This window comes from Staurois parvus, unplaced genomic scaffold (genome assembly GCF_062004578.1).
Source record: "Staurois parvus isolate SC_StPar_1 unplaced genomic scaffold, SC_StPar_1.0 ptg001158l, whole genome shotgun sequence".
Lineage (NCBI taxonomy): Eukaryota > Metazoa > Chordata > Amphibia > Anura > Ranidae > Staurois > Staurois parvus.
Genome location: NW_028318954.1, coordinates 169,862 through 191,199, shown reverse-complemented (window position 1 = coordinate 191,199; position 21,338 = coordinate 169,862). Strand labels below are relative to the sequence as shown.

At 39.4% G+C, this 21,338-nt stretch overlaps 1 protein-coding gene and 1 non-coding gene across 2 annotated transcripts in view; both read left to right on the top strand.

Annotated features, from left to right (window-relative positions):
• ARHGEF37 (Rho guanine nucleotide exchange factor 37) overlaps positions 1-21,338 on the top strand; it is a 122,894-nt gene that overhangs the window by 32,616 nt on the left and 68,940 nt on the right. Inside the window, exons 2-5 of the mRNA XM_089659441.1 lie at positions 4,078-4,335; positions 16,012-16,230; positions 18,484-18,811; positions 19,163-19,286. Coding sequence (XP_089515567.1) covers positions 4,078-4,335; positions 16,012-16,230; positions 18,484-18,811; positions 19,163-19,286 — 929 coding nt within the window. The remainder of the gene's footprint in view (positions 1-4,077; positions 4,336-16,011; positions 16,231-18,483; positions 18,812-19,162; positions 19,287-21,338) is intronic.
• Positions 18,684-18,756, top strand: LOC149439106 (small nucleolar RNA SNORD36). Its single transcript, XR_016307862.1, has one exon. It is a non-coding gene; the product is annotated as a small nucleolar RNA SNORD36 (small nucleolar RNA).

Genomic DNA, 21,338 nt, shown 5'->3' with positions numbered 1-21,338 from the left:
GTGCGGATGCAGCCCTACAGCAGGGGAGGACTTTAACTTTTCCTGAAGCTGGGCTTTATGTTAGTGTCGAAGTATATGTGTGCACCATCCTGTCCACTGAACCAATAGGAACAATTGGCTGTTTATATGTGCGGCTACAGACACAAATGCCGGAAGCAGTCAGGAACAGAAAAGATGATATTCCTAGTACAGGGGAGTCAAACACCATTTCATGGTGGGCCGTATCAGCATTATGGTTGCCCTCAAAGGCCTGGTTGTATATGTAAGTCTAAATGTTCAGAGCTCCCCACCCCCCTTACATCAGATGTCAACAATCCCACAACCTCCATAACATCACCATTGCCCCCCCTTTGGGGGCAGAGCTGGAAAGCAGAAAGTACAGGGTCTGGAAGAGGACCAGAGGAGGAGTGCAGTCAGTTAACAGAGTCTGCTAAAGGTTGAGACCAGGGGAGGCAGAGATGAGGGGGTGCTGCAGCTGCACTGAGAGGTGCAGGATTTGGCAGAGAAGTTCCATTCTCCTCTCTGCTGCTGACTGCTGAGACACGGTGGGGGTGGAGACAAGGGGGTACCTGCAGGAGAGGTGCAAGGGCCCCAAGAAATGGCCTGGAGGGCCGGATTCGGCCCAAGGGCCTTGTGTTTGCCCCCTGTGTCCTAGTACATCTAAGTATTTAATAAAAAAAAAACAGGGACATTTCCAAAGATAAAAAATGCAAAGGACAAATCCGAACAATGGATCAAATCCTGTCCCTGGAATCAAGGATGCCAAGTACATGTCAGACTGGAGCAGGAAAACTGTTCTCAGCCAATAGTTACTATAAATATGGATCATTCTGTCATCTTAAAAGCAGCATTATTTTCCACTGCTTTGCAGAGAATGGCATTTCATTGAATTGCTAGGAACGCGTATTCCATTATTCCTCCTAACAGAACCGTAGGCTGTTTGCTGGATGTCAGTGTATTGTTTGTTGTTTCTGGCCATTGTGTAACAATGTCCTGTTGTGTAGAGCAGATGACTCAAAATCATAAGGCCTTAGTATGGGTGGAGACTGAGCGGCAGGCTGCACCAGCTATTTCATGAGCCCTACCCGTAATAAAAATAGCAGTCCCAAAGCACAGGCCTATTCATCTACTGCAGCTAATGAATCCACCGTATCTATTACACTGATAATCACGTCTGCAGGCATTCCAAGCTAATTGCATTCCTACCCTATGACTTTTTTATATTATTTCGTAGGATCATTAGAGATCTACGTTTGTCCTTATTATTCTGTCATTTATAATGGGAAAATCAGTGACTCAGAAAGTATTTAATCAGCATGACAGTCAGGCAACTGTTTATTTCAGAGGAAAATGGCAGCCTCCACATCTATTTTATGGCAGGTTTACTTTAAATGGAATAATTATATACTTTATTTCTTTATTCATTATCTTCACAACTTAAATAATGTTGATCTACTGATCGACTTCTGTACAACCACTCTGTCGGGTTTTCAACATTCGATCAGTGCCGCAGGCTATAGACTGCAATGCTGATCAGTGTATTGTGACAGAGGGGAGTAAGTCAAAGGAATGACTGTATCTCCCCTACCTCCCCTTTTCTGACTAGGGCCAGCCATTGACAGATATTTTGCAGGGGGTTGCAGAAAAGAAAATCGCTCAATTCCCCCATCAACACAGTCAGTGGGGGGAATCCCTCCCACGAAGCTATTGTGTTCCCCCAGTGAGAGGCGGAGGAAGCTGTCCCAGCTGGGAGAACACAGTAGTTTCTGCTGTCAGCTATAATAGCTGCTAGCAATAATCGCATGTAAATCCAACAGGGTGGCTGTACCCAAGTTGATCGATCAATCAACTTAGGAACATTCAGCCTGCTTATACATGGTTCAAATCTCAGTTGGTTCCTGCTGAACCGGCAGAGATTCGAACCAACTAATACAGTCAGTGGGGGGAAATCCCACTCATGGAGCCATTGTGTTCTCCCAGTGAGGGGCGGAGGAAGCTGTCCCTGCCGGCAGAACACAGTGATTACTGGTAACAGCTACAATAGTTGCTAGCAATAATCACATGTAAATCCAATAGGGTGGCTGTACCCAAGTTGATCGATCAATCAACTTGGGTACATTAAGCCTGCCTATACATGGTTCGAATCTCAGTTGGTTCCTACTGAACTGGCAGAGATTCGAACCGACTAACACCAGGCAGTGGGGGGAAATCCCTCTCATGAAGCTATTGTGTTCTCCCAGTGAGGGGCGGAGGAAGCTGTCCCTGCCAGCAGAACACAGTGATTACTGGTAACAGCTACAATAGCTGCTAGCAATAATCACATGTAAATCCAACAGCGTGCCTGTACCCAAGTTGATCAATCAATCAACTTGGGTACATTAAGCCTGCCTATACATGGTTCGAATCTCAGTTAGCTCCTGCTGAACCGGCAAAGATTCAAACCGACTATGGCTGGCTTAAGAATTCCACACAGAAGGATATAATCAATTTTATTTAGTGAGGGAGAGTGTCTGAAAGAAAGCAGCATATTTTGTTTTTTAAAAAACCCATTATGGGGTCTCTTAGATTCTCTGTGACACAAAAGCCACAGATACATTACTAACCTATTACTATGTATACTGTTAACACTGTGGGTTGACTCGCCTACTAGCTTTTACCATAGACTTTAGTTTTGAGATTTAATAATTTATTTTATACGAGTTAATAACAATTATTCCACTTTTTTGCACCTGAATCCATTTGGTTATAGTACGATATACAGAATATATAATATCATCTTTTGACTATATGTGAAAAGGACTCACCGCTACCCTACCTCCGGTAACTGAGAACTCTTATCCAGGATAGTGGTGCACGCTGCTGGCTCCTGTCAGCAGCAGAACCACTGCGAAAGTATAAAGCGGCAATTGCACAGAAGATTGCTGTTTCTTTTTTATTGTTCACAGGATAAAAAGGATAAAAAGTTACAAATAGCCCTGTGTGGGCCTTAGTCATAGCCTATGATTTTTATCCTGAGACCAATAAAAGAGAAATAGAGATTTTCCAAGTGGATGCCGCTTTATACTTTCATCATCTTTTTACTGTCTGTTAGCCACTAGCCATGACAGTTCGACAAAGCTGGAATGATATATCTCACATTAAATTCAATAAAAGTAATAATCTGGTCAAAGATTGAATCTCCTGTCAGCTTTTTATAATCTTTTAGAAGTGGATGACTGTCGGCAAATCTCTATACCCTCTATATTTTTTTTTAATATCTCTTACTAAAAGTTTACCCACCCTCCCTGTTTACCACCTCCGGCTTCAGGTCCTCGGCTTCCCCCAAATTTCCAGGTAGTGTATTGCTTTCCTTGGGTCCTTTGCAGGGACCGTGCAGGCTCCAGCCGCTATCAATCTGGAGCTGAAAGAAGGAGCAGGGGAGTGGTTTGCTGCCAGGGCTTTGAGCTTCTGTGGACATAAGATGACTCAGGAGACTCCATAGGTCCCTTTTGAGGGGATGGAGCCACCAGAAGACTGGAACCAGAGGGTTGTTATCAAGGTGGATATTTTATCAGCCACAGAGTTAAAAGATAAAATAGACCTGTAAACAAGGTAAGTGCTGATGTCTACAGCACTATGTGTTGTTTTTTTTTTCTTAATTTAGGGTTTAGTATCATTTTAAGGTCTGCCCACCTCTGTGGTCATTACAGGGCAGGTCTCACTCTTTTTGTTGGATTCTTGTGTTTGTACTTTATGAAGATTGCAGCAGGAGGAGTGAAACTGCACGAGTCAAAGGCAACATGAAGCTCCTCATTTATTTGCAAATGCATGCAACTAAAATCCATGTTTGTAAACTAGATTACACAGGATCTCTTTACCGAAAACATTGGGCAAATTGGTAGGGAATTTCATGTTATGTGTGCTTTTACTGGTTGTGCATTGCACAGTAAGCTTTAAATCCACCAAGCACCTTCCATTTTTTCTGTATTTGTGATCTGACCCTTTCATTATGTGATATAGATTATGTTGCCATATTTTTTTTCCATAATGTACTGAATCCCTTTCATCTTGCTCTTTCTTCCATTGTGCGTACCACAGGTCTGACAGATATAGTGAAAGATATGCTTCAGGGGATAAACATTCTGAAATAACTTCTGGCGGATCTTATCATACCAATAACGCTTCTGCTTGGCACCACAGTCATTCATATCACAGACCATTCCAGGACGGTGTGGAAAAGAATCCTCAATCAAATGATGCCTTGCCTTTATCTAATGTGAAAAAAAATGGCAGATCTGAAGATTTTAGTCGATGCCTAGAAAACCTTCTTATATCAACAAACAAGCCGTCTCAAAAGTAAGTGGAGCGTGACGTTGACCACATGCCCCATCTCCTAAAATATACACCCTTAAAGTGATTCTAAAGGTTAATTTTTTTTTTCCTAAAATATCAAACATGTCTACACTTACCTACTGTGTGCAGTGGTTTTACACAGAGCAGCCTGGATCCTCCTCTTTTTGGGTGTCTCGCAGGTTCCTCTTGTTTGTCAAATGACCCCACAGCAAGCGGCTTACTATGGGGGCACCTGCTGCTCAGTGTGTCCATTCACATACAGAGCCACGGCTTAGCCACGCCCCCTCTCCTCATTGGCTGACTGGCTGTGATTGACAGCAGTGGGAGCCAGTGGCCCCCTCTTGCTGTCTCAGCCAATGAGGAAGCAGGGACCCGGGGCAGCCGAAGCTGTCATTCACATCACTGGATCGCGATGAGGTTCAGGTAAGTATTGAGGGGGCTGAGGTAGCTGCTGCACACAGAAGGCTTTTTACCTTCATGCATAGGATGCATGAAGGTAAAAAACCTTCAGCCTTCACAACCACTTTAAGCTTTACACTATCAGAAAATCGTACGAAAAATACCGCTTTGGAAGCAATGGTACGATAATCACAGTTTTCATTCAATATTATTCAAAGGGACAAGCACGGAAATTTTTCTCATACGATACCAGATCGTACAATTTTCATTTAATTAACATAGTTTTCGTCCAAAAATACAATTCAATACATTCATCTGAAAAACAGTGTTCCACTAGCTCATAAACATAATATTCATGTACATATAAACATATAAAAAATATACAATAAAAGTCCTTATTATTGTTCGTGATTAAATGTGTTTTGATATAGAATGTGCTCCAAAAAAACTTCAGTGCTCCACCATGAAATCTGTGCACCTCCACCTATGGATAAGGATGGCCGCTCACCTCCATAGCATGGACATATAAACTAATATAGGTCAACCAAGCGAAATGATTCCATCAAAAAGGCTCCAGATGGCAGCAAACAGATCATACAGGGACCTCCATAGATGACACAATAAAAACGAATCTCTTCCCAGCTTAAACTCTATATGTAAGGAAGAAAAGAACAGATCCCATAGTGTAATACTGTTTTATTCCCTTAAAAACATGTAAGGAATAACACTCACATTGTTCAGATAAGTCACAAGCATAGAGAACTTCCGGTCCCATCATGTGACCGGGAATGACGTCACTAAGCTCCGCCCCATGCATTACACCACCAACCGTGGCTTTGTCAGGTGGGCGGCCATCCTTATCCATAGGTGGAGGTGCACAGATTTCACGGTGGAGCACTGAAGTTTTTTTGGAGCACATTCTATATCAAACACATTTAATCAAGCACAATAATTGATTAAACTGTCACAATTATAAAGACTTTTATTGTATATTTTTTATGTGTTTATATGTACATGAATATTGCGTTTATGAGCTAGCGCAACACTGTTTTTCAGATTGGTATCTTTTCAGTGTGGGATCACTTATAAGTGTTATTGCAGCAGCTCGGTAGATATTTTGTTTGTTTATTTTTTTATGATAGCGCACATTGTCTTTTGTCTATATTAATTCAATACATTACATCACTTCCGATTTTTTTTTTTTTTGTCATACAAGAAGTTTCGTAACTTTGGCAACTTCTTTCCTTTCAATATGAGACTAGCATGCAAAAAAACAAAAAAAACGGATGATCATTCGTCCGATATTCTCATCTTGTGTGCAGGGCCTTAGGCTTCATGCACATGGCCGAACAGGGTCCATACAGCATACAGAGCCTGTATAATCACTCTCCTAGGATTAACAGCTGCCGCATACAGTCGCCTATTCAGATGAACTAGAAGATGTGACTGTACGTATTTATGCACCAGGGATTGCATAAGACTTCATGCTCATGGTCATACAGTGTGCAGATCCTGTGTAATCACTCTCCCAGGACCTGCAGCTGCCACCTAGACCTTCCCTTCGGGATGAATTAGAACAAGTGGCCATGTCAGTTATGTGTTGGACGTTGTGTAAAGTACAAGCGCATGCTCCGACCACAGATAGTGTGAGTTCAGAGCATGCGCAAACTGTTGGCGCTATATAAATCCTGTATTATAATAATAATAATAATAATAATACATAAATAAATAGTGCAGCGCTAAACCATAAATCTAAAGTAAATATATATATATAAATAAATACAAAATAAATATATATCATATAAAAGTGCAACCGTGCAAATACAGTATTAATTCAATAAAGTGTAACACGTGTATTCCCTCCGGGACTAATCAAAGTGGCCAAGTGATCAAATATATTCAATAAAGTGCAATACATGTATTCCCTACGGGAATAATCAAAGTGACCAAGTGATCAGAACAAACAATATATCACAAATCACCCTGAGGAAGTCACGTGATTAGCGTGACGCAACGCGTCGGTACGCGAGGAGGATTCTGGGAGCGCTGTGACGTCATTTTCGGCGTGGCAGCCATATTTGAAACCCCTATATCTAATACCCATGCAAGGCAGGCACAGCATGAGGTATAGGAGCCATATGAAAATATGAAAGATGAATAATCATGTGAGTGGATATCTCTGTATACAGTGTATATAATAAATTGCTGTTTTACACTATGAGAGTCTTCTGTTTATACATGAACCGGAGAGGAAGCTGGTGATAGAGTATACATCACTGGGGAGGATCCTGTGATACACCAGAGTGGTGTCTGTTTCCAAAAGCGAGCTGACCCTGTAGGGTCTATGTAAGGAGGTGAGGGGCCATTGCAGCTATTTTTGGATACACACAGTGTGGACATTTGATATCACCTGCATGAAGATTGTCTATTGGACACACTATATATATACGGACATGTTCACAATAAGTGGAGATTTGCATTAGAGTGTATTGTGATATATTGTTTGTTCTGATCACTTGGTCACTTTGATTATTCCCGTAGGGAATACACGTATTGCACTTTATTGAATATATTTGATCACTTGGCCACTTTAATTATTCCCGGAGGGAATACACGTGTTACACTTTATTGAATTAATACTGTATTTGCACGGTTGCACTTTTATATGATATATATTTATTTTGTATTTATTTATATATATATATTTACTTTAGATTTGTGGTTTAGCGCTGCACTATTTATTTATTTATTGTATTGGACTCACATTGGTAAGAGGTTAAGTGTCAGCAGCTATAGGGATAGGGTCTCATTCTTAGCGCAGGAAGTCGTTTTATAATTTAATAATAATACATATGTGTGTGTGCAGGTGCTTTCCTTAACACCAGGCGTATAACTGAATACAGCTGCATCTTCTATTTCATCTCAATGAAAGCATATACACACTGGCAGCTGCGCATGGAAGAGTGATTACACAGGCTCTGCTTGCTGTATGGCCCCAGTTCAGCCACGTGCATGAAGCCTAAAGCACATGCCTGGACGTTTGCTTTGAACACGCACTATCTGTGTTCAATGTATATGGCTGTGTGCGCACAGGTGTTTGATGCAACCCTTAGTGCATAAACACATACAGCCACATAATTTGTCTCAATGTGCGCCTGTATGCAACGGGTCCTGGGAGAATGACTAAGCAAGCTCTGCATGCTGTATGACCCTGTGCATAAAGCCAAAAAATGGTTTTATTATTATTATTATTATTATACAGTATTTATATAGCGCCAAAGGATATGCTCAGCGCTGTACAGTAGCAAGGGGGACAGAACATGAGACCCTCGAACCCCTCGTGTATTGTATTGTTACTGTCTTAGCATTAAAAGGTATCTTCTAATAGTATAATATGGACTGCTCAATAAGCTTTGTAAAATACCCAAAATAGTTCAAAAGTTACATTCTTAAAGAGCTTGGTCTTGTCCCTCTGTATACTTCAGATTCAAAAAACAAAAGATGATTTGATACATGATTCTTAACCTACATGAGAGAGGTTTTTTTTCTTTTAATTCCTTTCTTTTCTCTGAAATCGCTCATGGTATTTGACACTGTATTTGACGTTGTAATTGATGCTGTTGTTTGTACTATCTGATTTTTTTTTCTCTGCATTTGCAAGAAACATCTTTATATGATATATGGACCAAATTAATGTTAATGTTAACTGATATCCTTCTATGGTCTATTGTTAGACCTTTTCCAATGTAATGTTCTAAAAATCTAATAAAAATCTATTTGAAAAAAACACAAAAAAAAACAAAAGATGCTGTTAAGATTACCAAGCTTTAGTAGAAATCTTGGTCTTTGTGGCAGGTTTTGTTTGATGCCCACAGATTATACAGATTCCAGTCTTCACTGATTAGGTTGAAGTCTTGTTTTCTAGATATTTATGGTGCATAAAAATGTGCTGCGTATAGATACCTATAGAGTGTGTGTGTATATATGTATGTATGTGTGTGTGTGTATATATATATATATATATATATATATATATATATATATATATGTACAGTTGTGTTCAAAATAATAGCAGTGTGTTGAAAAAAGTGAATAAAGCTCAAAATCCTTCTAATAGCTTTTATTTTCATGCACACAAATGCATTTGGAACACTACACATTCTATTCCAAATCAAAACATGAAGAAAAATATATCAAATTTTGTGTTGTTCCTCTAAAAAAATTGAAGAAAAGTGAATATTAGACTGTTCAAAAAAATAGCAGTGTTTGTATTCTTCTTTACAAACTCAAACATTCACTATATAAACTGAAAAATGTTTGAAGATTTTGCTTTCCTTTGAATCACTTAATTAATATTTAGTTGTATAAGCACTGTTTCTGAGAACTGCTGTACATCTGTGTTGCATGGAGTCAACCAACTTCTGGCACCTGTGAACAGGTATTCCAGCCCAGGATGATTGGACTACATTCCACAGTTCTTCTATATTTCTTGGTTTTGCCTCAAACTGCATTTTTGATGTCACCCCACAAGTTATCTATTGGATTAAGATCCGGGGATTGGGCTGGCCACTCCATAACGTCAATCTTGTTGGTCTGGAACTAAGATGTTGCACCTTTACTGGTGTGTTTGGGGTTGTTGTCTTGTTGGAACACCCATTTCAAGGGCATTTCCTCTTCAGCATAAGGCAGCATGACCTCTTCAAGTATTCTGATGTATTCAAACTGATCCATGATCCCTGGTATGTGATAAATAGGTCCAACACTGTAGTATGAGAAACATCCCCATATCATGATGCTTGCGCAACCATGCTTCACTGTCTTCACAGTGTACTGTGGCTTGAATTCAGTGTTTGGGGGTCATCTGACAAACTGACTCCGGCCACTAGACCCAAAAAGAACAATCTTACTTTCATCAGTCCACAAAATGTTGCACCATTTCTCTTTAGGCCAGTCAATGTGCTCTTAAGGCAAATTGTAACCTCTTCAGCACGTGTCTTTTTTTCAACAGTGGGACTTTGCGAGGGCTTCTTGTAGATAGCTTGGCTTCACATAGGCGTCTTATAATTGTAACAGTACTCACAGGTAACTTTACACCTTCTTTGATCTTCCTGGAGCTGATTGTTGGCTGAGTCCTTGCCATTTTGGCTATTCTTCTATCCATTCGAATGGTAGTTTTTCACTTTCTTCTACATCTTTCAGGTTTTGGTTGCCATTTTAAAGCATTTGCGATCATTTTAGCTGAGCAGCCTATCATTTTCTGCACTTATTTATATGTTTTCTCTTCTCCAATCAATGTTTTAATCAAGGTACGCTGTTCTTCTGAACAATGTCTGGAACGACCCATTTTCCTAAGAATTTCAGAGAGAAGTACACTGTAAGCAGCATGTACAACATTTGCTGCCTTCCTTCCTTAAATAAGGGCAATAATTGCCGCCTGTTTTTCAAAGAATGAATGACCTCACTAATAGAACTCCACACTGCTATTATTTTGAACATGCCCCTTTCAATTAGTGATTCAATTACACAGAATCAGAAGCATGCATGTCATGACTGTTGGGTCTGTTGGATTTCTATTACTCTACTATACCTGCTAGTAAATTATTTGCAATGTAGAAATATCATTTCTACCAAAAACAGTGATTGATCAGGTTAGTGATGTCTGACTGCTATTATTTTGAACACAACTGTATATACTAAAAAAATGCAGAAAGAGTTGTTGGACAGTATTTTTGTTTGTATATGCACAAATATGCACAAACACATCGAAATATGCACATATGCCACACTTCCTTCATTAAAATAAAGCTAGAAGAGTTTGTGTGTGCATACTCGCAAATATGCATAAGTGATATTCAGCCTATCCCTGCTATTTTTCTGCCAGAAATGTCTGATGTTTATACATGAGTACAAGAGGCCTTACTGGTATTATCAATATAAAAAAGTGTGTAATAAAAGTGGAGGGGGGGGGGGGGGGGCCAGCTCTAGTGTGTTGTCATTTAGGGTAAAGGTAAGAAAATCACCCACTCCTATAATAGTTATACCAATTTTCAGAAAAAAAATATTGAGAGCACTGCACAGGTTACATAGATTATTCTCTTTGCTGTTTCTGTTGTTATTTTTTCTGAACTTTACAACACATTAGTCCTAAAATCTGACAAGTTTCATATTTGATGTGTGTTAGCTCATGCAAAAATAAAATTCTATGTACACACTTGTGCATTTGACTTTAGATTGTACGCCCCTTGAGGGTTATGGACTGATGTCAATATACAATACATATGTAAAGCGCTGCGTAAATTGACGGTGCTATATAAGTACCTGTAATAAATAAATAAATAAATTTGAATTTGCTCGTAATGACTGCACAATGGGAATACCTTACCTGCAACCAATTGGCTCTGAAATGTATGATGAGTAACCAGTAAATTATATAGTTCCATTACCTGATTTCACTATAGATTTATGTTCAGCACAGCTAGCAGGCACAGTATAAATACAGTGCCTTGAAAAAGTATTCATACCCCTTAAATTTTCCACATTTTCTCATGTTACAATCAAAAACGTAAATGTATTTTATTGGGATTTTATGTGATAGACCAACACAAAGTGGCACAAAATTGTTAAGTAGAAGGAAAATGATAAATAGTTTTAAAATTGTTTTTTACAAATAAATCTGTGAAAAGTGTGGCATGCATTTGTATTCAGTCCCCCCGAGTCAATACTTTGTAGAACCACCTTTCACTGCAATTACAGCTGCAAGTCTTTTTGGGGATGTCTCTACCAGCTTTGCACATCTAGAGAGAGACATTTTTGCCCATTCTTCTTTGCAAAATAGCACAAGCTCTGTCAGATTGGATGGAGAACGTCTGTGAACAGCAATTTTCAAGTCTTGCCATAGATTCTCAATTGGATATAGGTCTGAACTTTGACTGGGCAATTCTAACACATGAATATGCTTTGATCTAATCCATTCCATTGTAGCTCTGGCTATATGTTTTGGGTTGTTGTCCTGCTGGAAGGTGAACCTCCACCCCAGTTTCAAGTCTTTTGCAGACTCTAACAGGTTTTCTTCTAAGATTGTGCTGTATTTGGCTCCATCCATCTTCCCATCAACTCTAACCAGCTTCCCTGTCCCTGCTGAAGAAAAGCATCCCCACAACAAGATGCTGCCACCACCATGTTTCAAGGTGGGCATGTTGTGTTCAGGGTGATGTGCAGTGTTAGTTTTCCGCCATACATATCATTTCGCTTTAAGGCCAGAAAGTTCAATTTTGGTCTCATCTGACCAGAGCACCTTCTTCCCCATGTTTGTTGTGTCCCCCACATGGTTTCTCGCAAACTGCAAATGGGAATTCTTATGGATTTTTTTCAACAATGGCTTTCTTCTTGGCACTCTTCCATAAAGGCCAGATTTGTGGAGTGCACAACTAATAGTTGTCCTGTGGACAGATTCTCCCACCTGAGCTGTTTATCTCTGCAGCTCCTCCAGACTTCCCATGGGGCTCTTGGCTGCTTCTTTGATTACTGCTCTCCTTGCCCGGCCTGTCAGTTTAGATGGATGACCATGTCTTGTTAGGTTTGCTGTTGTGCCATACTCTTTCTATTTTTAGATGCTGGATTGAACAGTGCTTCATGAAATGTTCAAAGCTTGGGATTTTTTTTTATAACCTAACCCTGCTTTTAACATCTCCATAACTTTTATCCCTGACTTTTATGGTGTGTTCCTTGGCCTTCATGATGCTGTTTGTTCACTAATGTTCTCGAAGAAACCTCTGAGGGCTACAGAACAGCTGTATTTGTACTGAGATTAAATTACACACAGGTAGACTCGATTTACTACTTAGGTGACTTCTGAAGGCAATTGGTTCCACTAGATTTTAATTAGGGGTATCAGAGTAAAGGGGGCTGAATATAAATGCACGCCACACTTTTCAGATATTTATTTGCAAAAATTATTGAAAACCATTTATAATTTTCTTTCCACTTCAAAATTATGTGCCACTTCGTATTTGTCTATCACGTAAAATCCCAATAAAATACATTTTACATCTCAGTAACTGAAGTGTAATGTCAGTGTCTTTTTCCGCTTGACTAGATTGACTGCGTTAACAGTAGGAGTATCCTAAAGGGGTATTGTCACATAAAACCTGAGTCTAACAAACATGTACAACTCTTAGCACAATCATTATAATATGAAACTTCGTTGTATATACTTTTCAGCCTACCTAAAGGAATTTCATAAACTATTCAGTACCACAAACCATAAATGCTATTTAATTAATTTTAATATTTAAAGCAAACTCACCCATCCATCCATGTTTTTATGCTTTATTGTGCTGCAAAATAACTTGAAAACTTGAAAAAGGGCATATGATTCATGAAGCATTTACTTCCTGGAATCCATCTGCCCTTCGCTCAGGCATGCAAGCTGCAGGGTGTGCTTAGCTGAGAAAACCCCTCCCCCCCCCCACTCCTGGGATGTATTACATCATTTGCCTAGTTCTGGAAACCAGAAGGTAAACAAAGTAATCTAAAAAAAAAATTGAAAACAAGTAAATACCTTCTTATCTTTCTATTGCTAGCAGCGGAAAGATAAAAAAAAATTGTTGAATGAGAGAGTGGTGTTCCTCTTAAACCAACTTTACATCAAAGCCCTTCCACTCACATTAGTAGCCAACCTCCATATTCACATCAGAGTCCCCCATGATTACATCATAGCCGTCACAAGCCACCCAGTTCACATCGGAGCACCTACGTTCATGTCAGACTCTCGAAGTTTACATAAGAGAACCCTCGCAATCACAACAGAGTTCTCCAAAATCACATTGGTGTCTCCCATGATTACATCAGAGCCACCCAGTTCACATTATAGCCCCTACGTTCACACCAGAGTCCCTCAGTTTACATCAGAGCCCCACAATCACATAGAGGTCCTACGTTCACATTAGAGTTCCATATACACCAGAGTCCCCCCTTTAAATAGCAGTGCTGCAGCATAGCAGAGAGAAATAGCCATAGGTGGAGCCGATCTGGAGGTGGACTCCAGATAGGCTCTTTCTGTGATAGAGGTTCCACTGTCATGTCAATGCTGGAGCCGGCGCTTCAACAATGTGGAGGATAGAAGGGGACAGGCTATGCTGGAGACTGCAGGGGGAAATGCAGAGAGCACTGACAGTCCCTGATAATCTGAATTCTTAATGTCTGCAGTAAGTGATTGCAAAGTGGGATCCATGCTCTGCAGGGCCAGTGTGCCTGGCACACACTGCACACATTGAGGATACTTCACAGTGTGGTGTCCACAAACCCTTGGCTGTAGTGTATTTCCTTGTTTGGTAAATGTATTTTCTTTTCACTTTTGCTGTCCTGTAAAGAGTAAAAGAACAACCTGAAGGAAGTAATCATACTTATTTCAATATTGTACACGCGATAGTGTGTTACAATATAATAGTATTTCTTATAGTTAACTTGTCATATAAGAGAAATTTAGGGGATTCTAGATTCCTTCCCTATATTTATGCTGACCCCTAACTTCCATACTTCAGAATATTAACCTGGGAGAAATCTAAAAAGCAGAAGAGCCAAAGAACAATCCAAAGTCCTTATCTGCATACATATTTTAGGTCTCCTACTCAAATGCTTGAAGCCAAAGTATCAACATGACAGCCTACCATTTTCAGAAGAGGCCTCTAGCCTCTATATTTCAGAATCAGATTTCTTATAAAATTTTCCAGTTGTATAAATTTTGACATAAATAAAACAGTAGTTGAATGTTAGAAAATGATCTGGCTCCCAATAGGTCTTTCTGCCCCCATAAAACTTCTAATCTGTTTTATTGGGTTTTTGTATGATGGTTCAAAATTTTCAGTAGATGTTTAACCACTTTTTACACAGGCCAATTACACTGTGTATATATACTATACAGTATGTACATAATAAGCCGAGGCTCCAGTGAGTAAAATGGCAAGTGCTGCAAAATTTTACATCACACAGTATCTGTGCAGCAGTTTTTGCAAATGCAAATTTTTGAGGAAAAAATACACTTTAATTTTAGTGAACATAAACACAACATAATACCCATTTCTTTGCAAAATATGAAATATTATGTTATGCTGAGTAAACAAATACCAAACATGTCTCTCCCTTTAAAATTGTGCACACTCATGGAATGGTGAAAAACTACAGTACTTAAATTCTCCATAGGCAACTCATTCAAACCCTTTACAGTTTTCCAGATTAGAGTTACACATGAGGTCTGGTACTACTGTATAATTATTGCTCTTGCTCTGACATTTACGGTGATACCTCACATGTGGTGTGATTGCCGTTTTACATATGCATGCGAGACTGACATGTGCGTCCGTGTACATGTGTGTTTGTGTGCACACAAGGACAGGGGTGCTTTGAAAAAAAAATGTTTTTTTATTATTTATTTTTTATACTGTCAACTTTTTTTATCAACTTTATTGCTATCACAAGGGAAGGCCAACATCACTTGTGATAGCATGGGCAGTGACAGGTCCTCTTTATGGAGAGATCTGGGGTCTATGAGACCCCATATCTTTCCTCTGGCCTCCAAAGCATCTGATCAAACTGAGATTGGTTTGATCAAATGCTTTCACAAGGCAGTAATGGTTTGATTATTTCAAATCAAAACCAGAAGTGAGTAAATCCTTTTTGCTTCCAGTTTCTGATGTCATGCAGTGGGAGGAACAATATTCGTGTGCCTGGATGCTGATGCCACCAGTCGCATCGTTAATGGACTCCCCAACTCGATGGGACGATAGAGCCCGGTAGGGATGGCAGATTGTTAGTTGATCCTTGTAAAATCACAGGTTTCAGACCATAATCAAGTAATGTGTAGGGATGAGCGTAGTGTTTAAAAAAAAAATTAAAATTAACAATTTTGTTAAATTCTTCTGATTTTCACCCAAATTTTGTGGTACATTGAAATGTTTGCACATACGTAGTAATGTGTGTAAATACTTGAGGCTGGACATAAGTTGACACATTTCTAGCCAAGGAGACCGAGCTATGATGAAAATGTGGTAAAAGCATTGCTTCTTTTTTATGGAGAAAAGGAAATAATGGTTCATTAATTACTGAGGTTACTTAAACCAATTACTTTAAGTAATTACAAATGTTTATTATTGCTTTATTGTTCCCTTATTATTGCCTTTACAGGTGTTTTTTTTTTCACTGTTTGCAAATATTGACTTGTGTATGGTCTCCATATATTATGTTTGTCTGATCAAAGTTTATAATGTTTTGCTATACACCCAGGTCTTTTGCTCCTGCTGACAGCTACCCATTAAGTGGCCGGAAAAGGGTTTCATCTTATGATCAGGACTGCCCTTCAGAGATTGAAACTACTGAAGATGAAGACCCGATATATGACACAATTGACAATGAAGAAGAATATTATGACGATTCAGAATTTAGTGATACGGAAAGTGTGAGTGACACTGAAGATCAGCTGACCCAGAGTCATTCATCCAGCAAGTAAGTGAAACAAATCCATATATGGACTAGTGAAAGAATATTTGCCAATAACTTTATAACAATCTCATTAGTGGATCATTAGCTTCTTTTGGTTGCCCCTTACTGACTCCTCTCATGCTGGATGTGGTAGTGGGAGGACAAAGGCTTTTCTATTCTTCCCAACATTTTTCATCAGTATCTAATTCTGAGAAAGTAAAGTCAGGGCCTGGACAGAGCGAAGCTAAAAGGGAGGGCCAGCATGACTGAGGCTTGCAGACAAGGAGGAGAATGGATTTGGGTGGGAGTATATGCAGAAGGTGTGGGTGGTTACTCACCTGATTGGAGTAAGCGAGCTTGAGGGTGGTCTTGCCAGGATGCGGAGAGGGGTTGGGACTTGTCAGAGGTCAGTCAGAGCTTGTGCCAGCACGGGTGTGGTTTCTCCCACCCTCCCTCCCTGGAGCTGTTTGTTGTTTTGTTTTGCTATTTTGTTTTTTTGTTTGCTTTGTTTATTGGTTTGTCCTTTTGTTTGTCATGTTGTTTGTTTTGTGTGGTTTGTTGATTTTGTTTACTTTTCTTGCTCAGCATTTGGTGTCCTGTGGTGTTTACCTGGTTTTCTTTTTGTCATGGCAGCTGGCAGGGGTAGCTGGATCTTTGAAGGGGGTGCTGGAGTGATAATTTGGTGGATTATGGATTGGGCCCATTTTAGGTATGGGTGTTCCTTCCCAATTATAACATGTTGGTAACGTGGGAGTTCATTGGATGTATTGGGCCCATTTTAGGTATGGGTGTTCCTTCCCAATTATAACATGTTGGTAACGTGGGAGTTCATTGGATGTAACTGTTGTATGTCCCCGAGGTGGTGTAGTAGTGGCTGGGGGCCTTTCCACTGGGTGTCAGATACAGTCGAGTTATTGATGTGAGTAACAGTACCTTCGAAGACCTTGGACCCGGTTGGGATAATTAATGGCAGTTATTATTTGATTGTGCTGTAAGAAGTGTTATGTACAAGTTATGTGAAATAAATGGGCTGCTATGGCCGGTTTTACACCAAAAGGAGAGTCGCGTGGTTATTTAGGTGGGGAAGGTTGAAGGGGTGGTTGTTTTAAGGTTTAGGTGGTAAGTATTAGCCTTGATATTCTGCATGTCCCTCAGCCATGTGTTGATGCAAGGATATGTATGATACTGTAGCTACAAGATGTCAGGGAGGGCTTGTGTCTATATGGTAGGAATTTGGACCATGTTTTCCAGTTTTCTGTTTTTTTTTTCCCCTTCATACAAATCTTTAAAGTTCATCAATATGCAGTATGATCATTCAGCTTGTACTAGTAGGGGGTAACACTAAATGATTTGCACTGGCTGTTGACTACAGACACAACAAAATTGGCACGAAAAAACCCTTTATTGCTGGATGTAAAGTCAATTCAGTATCACTTTTGCTTTAGGCGACACATGAGGCAGGTTTATATGATAATATCTATACTACCCATTCCACTTGAATATGCAATAATAACGTGTTGCACTATAAATCAATCGAGCGAAACACAGATAATATAAAACATAACACTCCTATAAAAATAATCCACTATATCGAAACTGAATGAATGACCAGTGCAAAGAAGTAATTAAAAACAATTCTCATAATAGTATTATAAAGCTAACTCCAAAGTCCCAAAGTTAAAAATAAATCCCTAATTTACTCTTTGATTAGGGGCTCATTAACATTTGGTAAGCCTATATCTTGCCACTATCTTTGGTGATGGTTGGAGCTGCTGAGCACTTTTTCCTGGAAGACTAAAATATCTTTTCCACACAATAAAGGGATTTTTTTTTCTTGAACTTTGACTTTTGGAGCTAGCTTTATAATACTATTATGAGAGTTTTTTTTAAATACTTGTTGCACTCATTTATTTATTCAGTTTTGATATAGTGAATTATTTTTATAGGAGTGTGATGTTTTATATTATCTGTGTTTCACCCAATTGATTTATAGTGCAACATGTTATTGTGTATTCATATGTCACCTAAGGCAAAAGTGATATTGAATTGACTTACCTCCAGCAACAAAGGTTTTTTTTTGTGCCACTTTTGCTGTGACTGAAATTTGAGAATCCCCACCAACATGACAATAATTTAAAGGTCTTACATTTTAAAGGAAAGTACCTTGCATGTGACAACCTGACCTAAATAGAATGTGTTTTCATCACTGAACCTGTTTTGTGTTTGCATTTTGTACATTATTCATATTACAGTAAATACAATGTACTTCCTATACAGTTATTCTGACTACATGGACAGCAGAGCCGCAAAAGGAAATGTTCCACTGACACGCTATGGATCCGATGACCGGGAGCCCTCTTTTCAGACTGGTTATAATACATGTGATATGTCGCCTGCATATGGTATCCCCTCTAGTATGGGCACACAAGCAGTTAAAAGCGATGGAATTTATGAGAATATTCCTCAGATAGAAGACTCTGTATATGATGATATCCTTGATTTTAGGACTGAACCACCTGAAGTAAATGAGCTTATTAACACTGAGGAAGAATATGTTCACTCACTACAGCTTCTAGTTTTCCACATTCAGCCCAAACTGGAGAAGGTGAAAACATTTTTTATTGTACAAATTATTTGCAAAGCCTTTGTCTAAAAATATGCAGTATTTACACATTTATTCATGAATTGTGTTTTTCAACGAGTTCTTCTGTAAAGCTGAACTCTAGGCAGATATAAAAAAAACACAAAATTAATGCAGTTATGAATTCATGATTAAAATCTTACAAACTGAAGGATTTTTATTGTAATATTTGATCACCATACAAACAACCTTTTGATAAATTGAGGGATTATGTGGCACAATTAATTTTTTTTGTGGGCTTTCAGGTATTGCTGGATTTTTTTTTGTCTGCTCCAGAAATATGAAAACCAATCTGTGAAATATATGGTTTTGTAGATCCCACAGGTTGATGTCAGAAGTCTCCTATGTAATGCGAATGAACTTCTTTCGGTCCATGAGTCATTTCTCAGTGAATTAAAAGATACGAAGAATGATGACCAAAACCAGCTTTGTCGTATTGGTAAGTTGGGTTGTTAAATATTGAGAACTTTCTGACCACCCACCTAATACTGAGAAGGTCACCCTTTTTTCTACCAAAACAGCCCTGACACCACTAGGCCTCTGAAGGTATGCTGTGATATCTGCTGCACCAAGCCACCAGTAGCAGCTCCTTTGAGTCCTGTACGTTTTGAGGTGGGGCCTCCATGGATCAGACTTGTGGATTGAATTAAGAACTGGAGAATATGGTGGTCAAGTCAAACCATTCTTGAACCATTTTTTCAGTGTAGCAGGGCTCATTAGCCCTCTGAAAGAGGCCACTGGCATGAAGAAATACTGTTTCCATGATGGGGTGTACCTGCTCAGCAACAATGTTTAGGTGAGAGGTACAATTCAAGTAACATCCCTATGAATGGCAGGACCAAAAGTTTCCCAGCAGAACATTCCCCAAAGCATCACACTGTCTCTCCTGGCTTGCCTTCTTCCCATAGTGCAGCCTGGTACCATCTCTTCTCCAGCTAAGCAACACACATCCGACCATCCACATGATGTGGGCTAAGAATATGCATGCATCATACATACTAGGGGGAGTACAACTGGGGGTATCAATGGTGGAGAAGGATCTGGGAGTTCTGGTAGATGACAAGCTTAATAATGGCATGCAATGCCAAGCTGCGGTTTCTAAAGCGAGCAAAGTCCTCTTTTATTAAAAGAGGTATAGACTCCAGAGATATCATATTACCCCTGTACAAATCATTAGTAAGACCTCACCTGGAATATGCAGTTCAGTTTTGGGCACCAAGTCACAAAAAGAACATTGGGGAACTGGAGAAAGTACAGAGAAGGGCAACCAAACTGATACGAGACATGGCGGAGATCAGCTATGAGGAAAGATTAGAGGAACTTAATTTATTCTCTCTTGAGAAGAGGAGATTAAGGGGGGATATGATCAACATGTACATATACATCAGTGGCTCATATAGTGAACTCGGTGTAGAGCTATTCACCCTGAGGTCTTCACAGAGGACAAGGGGGCACTCTTTACATCTGGAGGAAAATAAATGTAATCTCCAAATACGGAAAGATTTCTTCACAGTGAGAGCTGTGAAAATGTGGAATAGACTCCCTCAAGATTTGGTTCTGGCCAGATCAGTGGGTTGCTTTAAAAAAGTTCTGGATTCTTTCTTAGATACACAGAATATAACTGGATACTAACATTTAAAGGTAAAGTTGATCCAGGGAATATTCGATTGCCTCTCGGGGGATCAGGAAGGAATTTTTTTCCCTGCAGGAGCAAATTGGATCATGCTTTGCTGGGGTTTTTTTTTGCCTTCCTTTGGATCAACTGTGGGTGTGGGATTACAACTTTTTATTCATTTTTTTTTTTTTCTTAATGGTTGAACTGGATGGACTTTTGTCTTTTTTTTTTCAGCCAGACTAACTATGTAACTATGTGAAAGCAAACATGATTCATCAGACCAGACCAACATCTTTCATTGCTTAGTCCTCCAGTTCTGATGCTCACATGCCCATTGTAGGCACTTTTGGCTGTGGACATGGGTCAGTATGGGCACTCTGATTGGTCTGCGGCTACACGGCCCCATTCTCGGCAAACTGCGATGTCCATTTTTTCTGCTTTCAACACATCAATTTCAGGGACATGTTCACTTGCTGCCTAATATATCCCACTGACTTTCAGATGAAATTGTAAAAAGATAAACAATGTTATTTAACCTGTCATAGATCATAAAGTTATGGCTGATCATTGTGTATGTGTATGTATGTATGTGTGTGTGCATATATATTGTATATAATACACAAGCTTCACTCCTAAATGAACATCAAAAGATGTTATTATATCTTGTGGGCAGCCATCCAGCTTAGATATCCAAGGAAAAAAGGTAGACTCACAGTAAAGAACTATTAAAAACACTTCTGTGTATCAGAAAGCCAGCAGACATAAAGACAAGATAAATCCCTCAAAGTCCACGGACATAATGGCACCACTAAGACACGCCCAATACATATAAGTTTTGTTACTCGACTTCCTCAGGGGCTTACTGTAATAATTGCT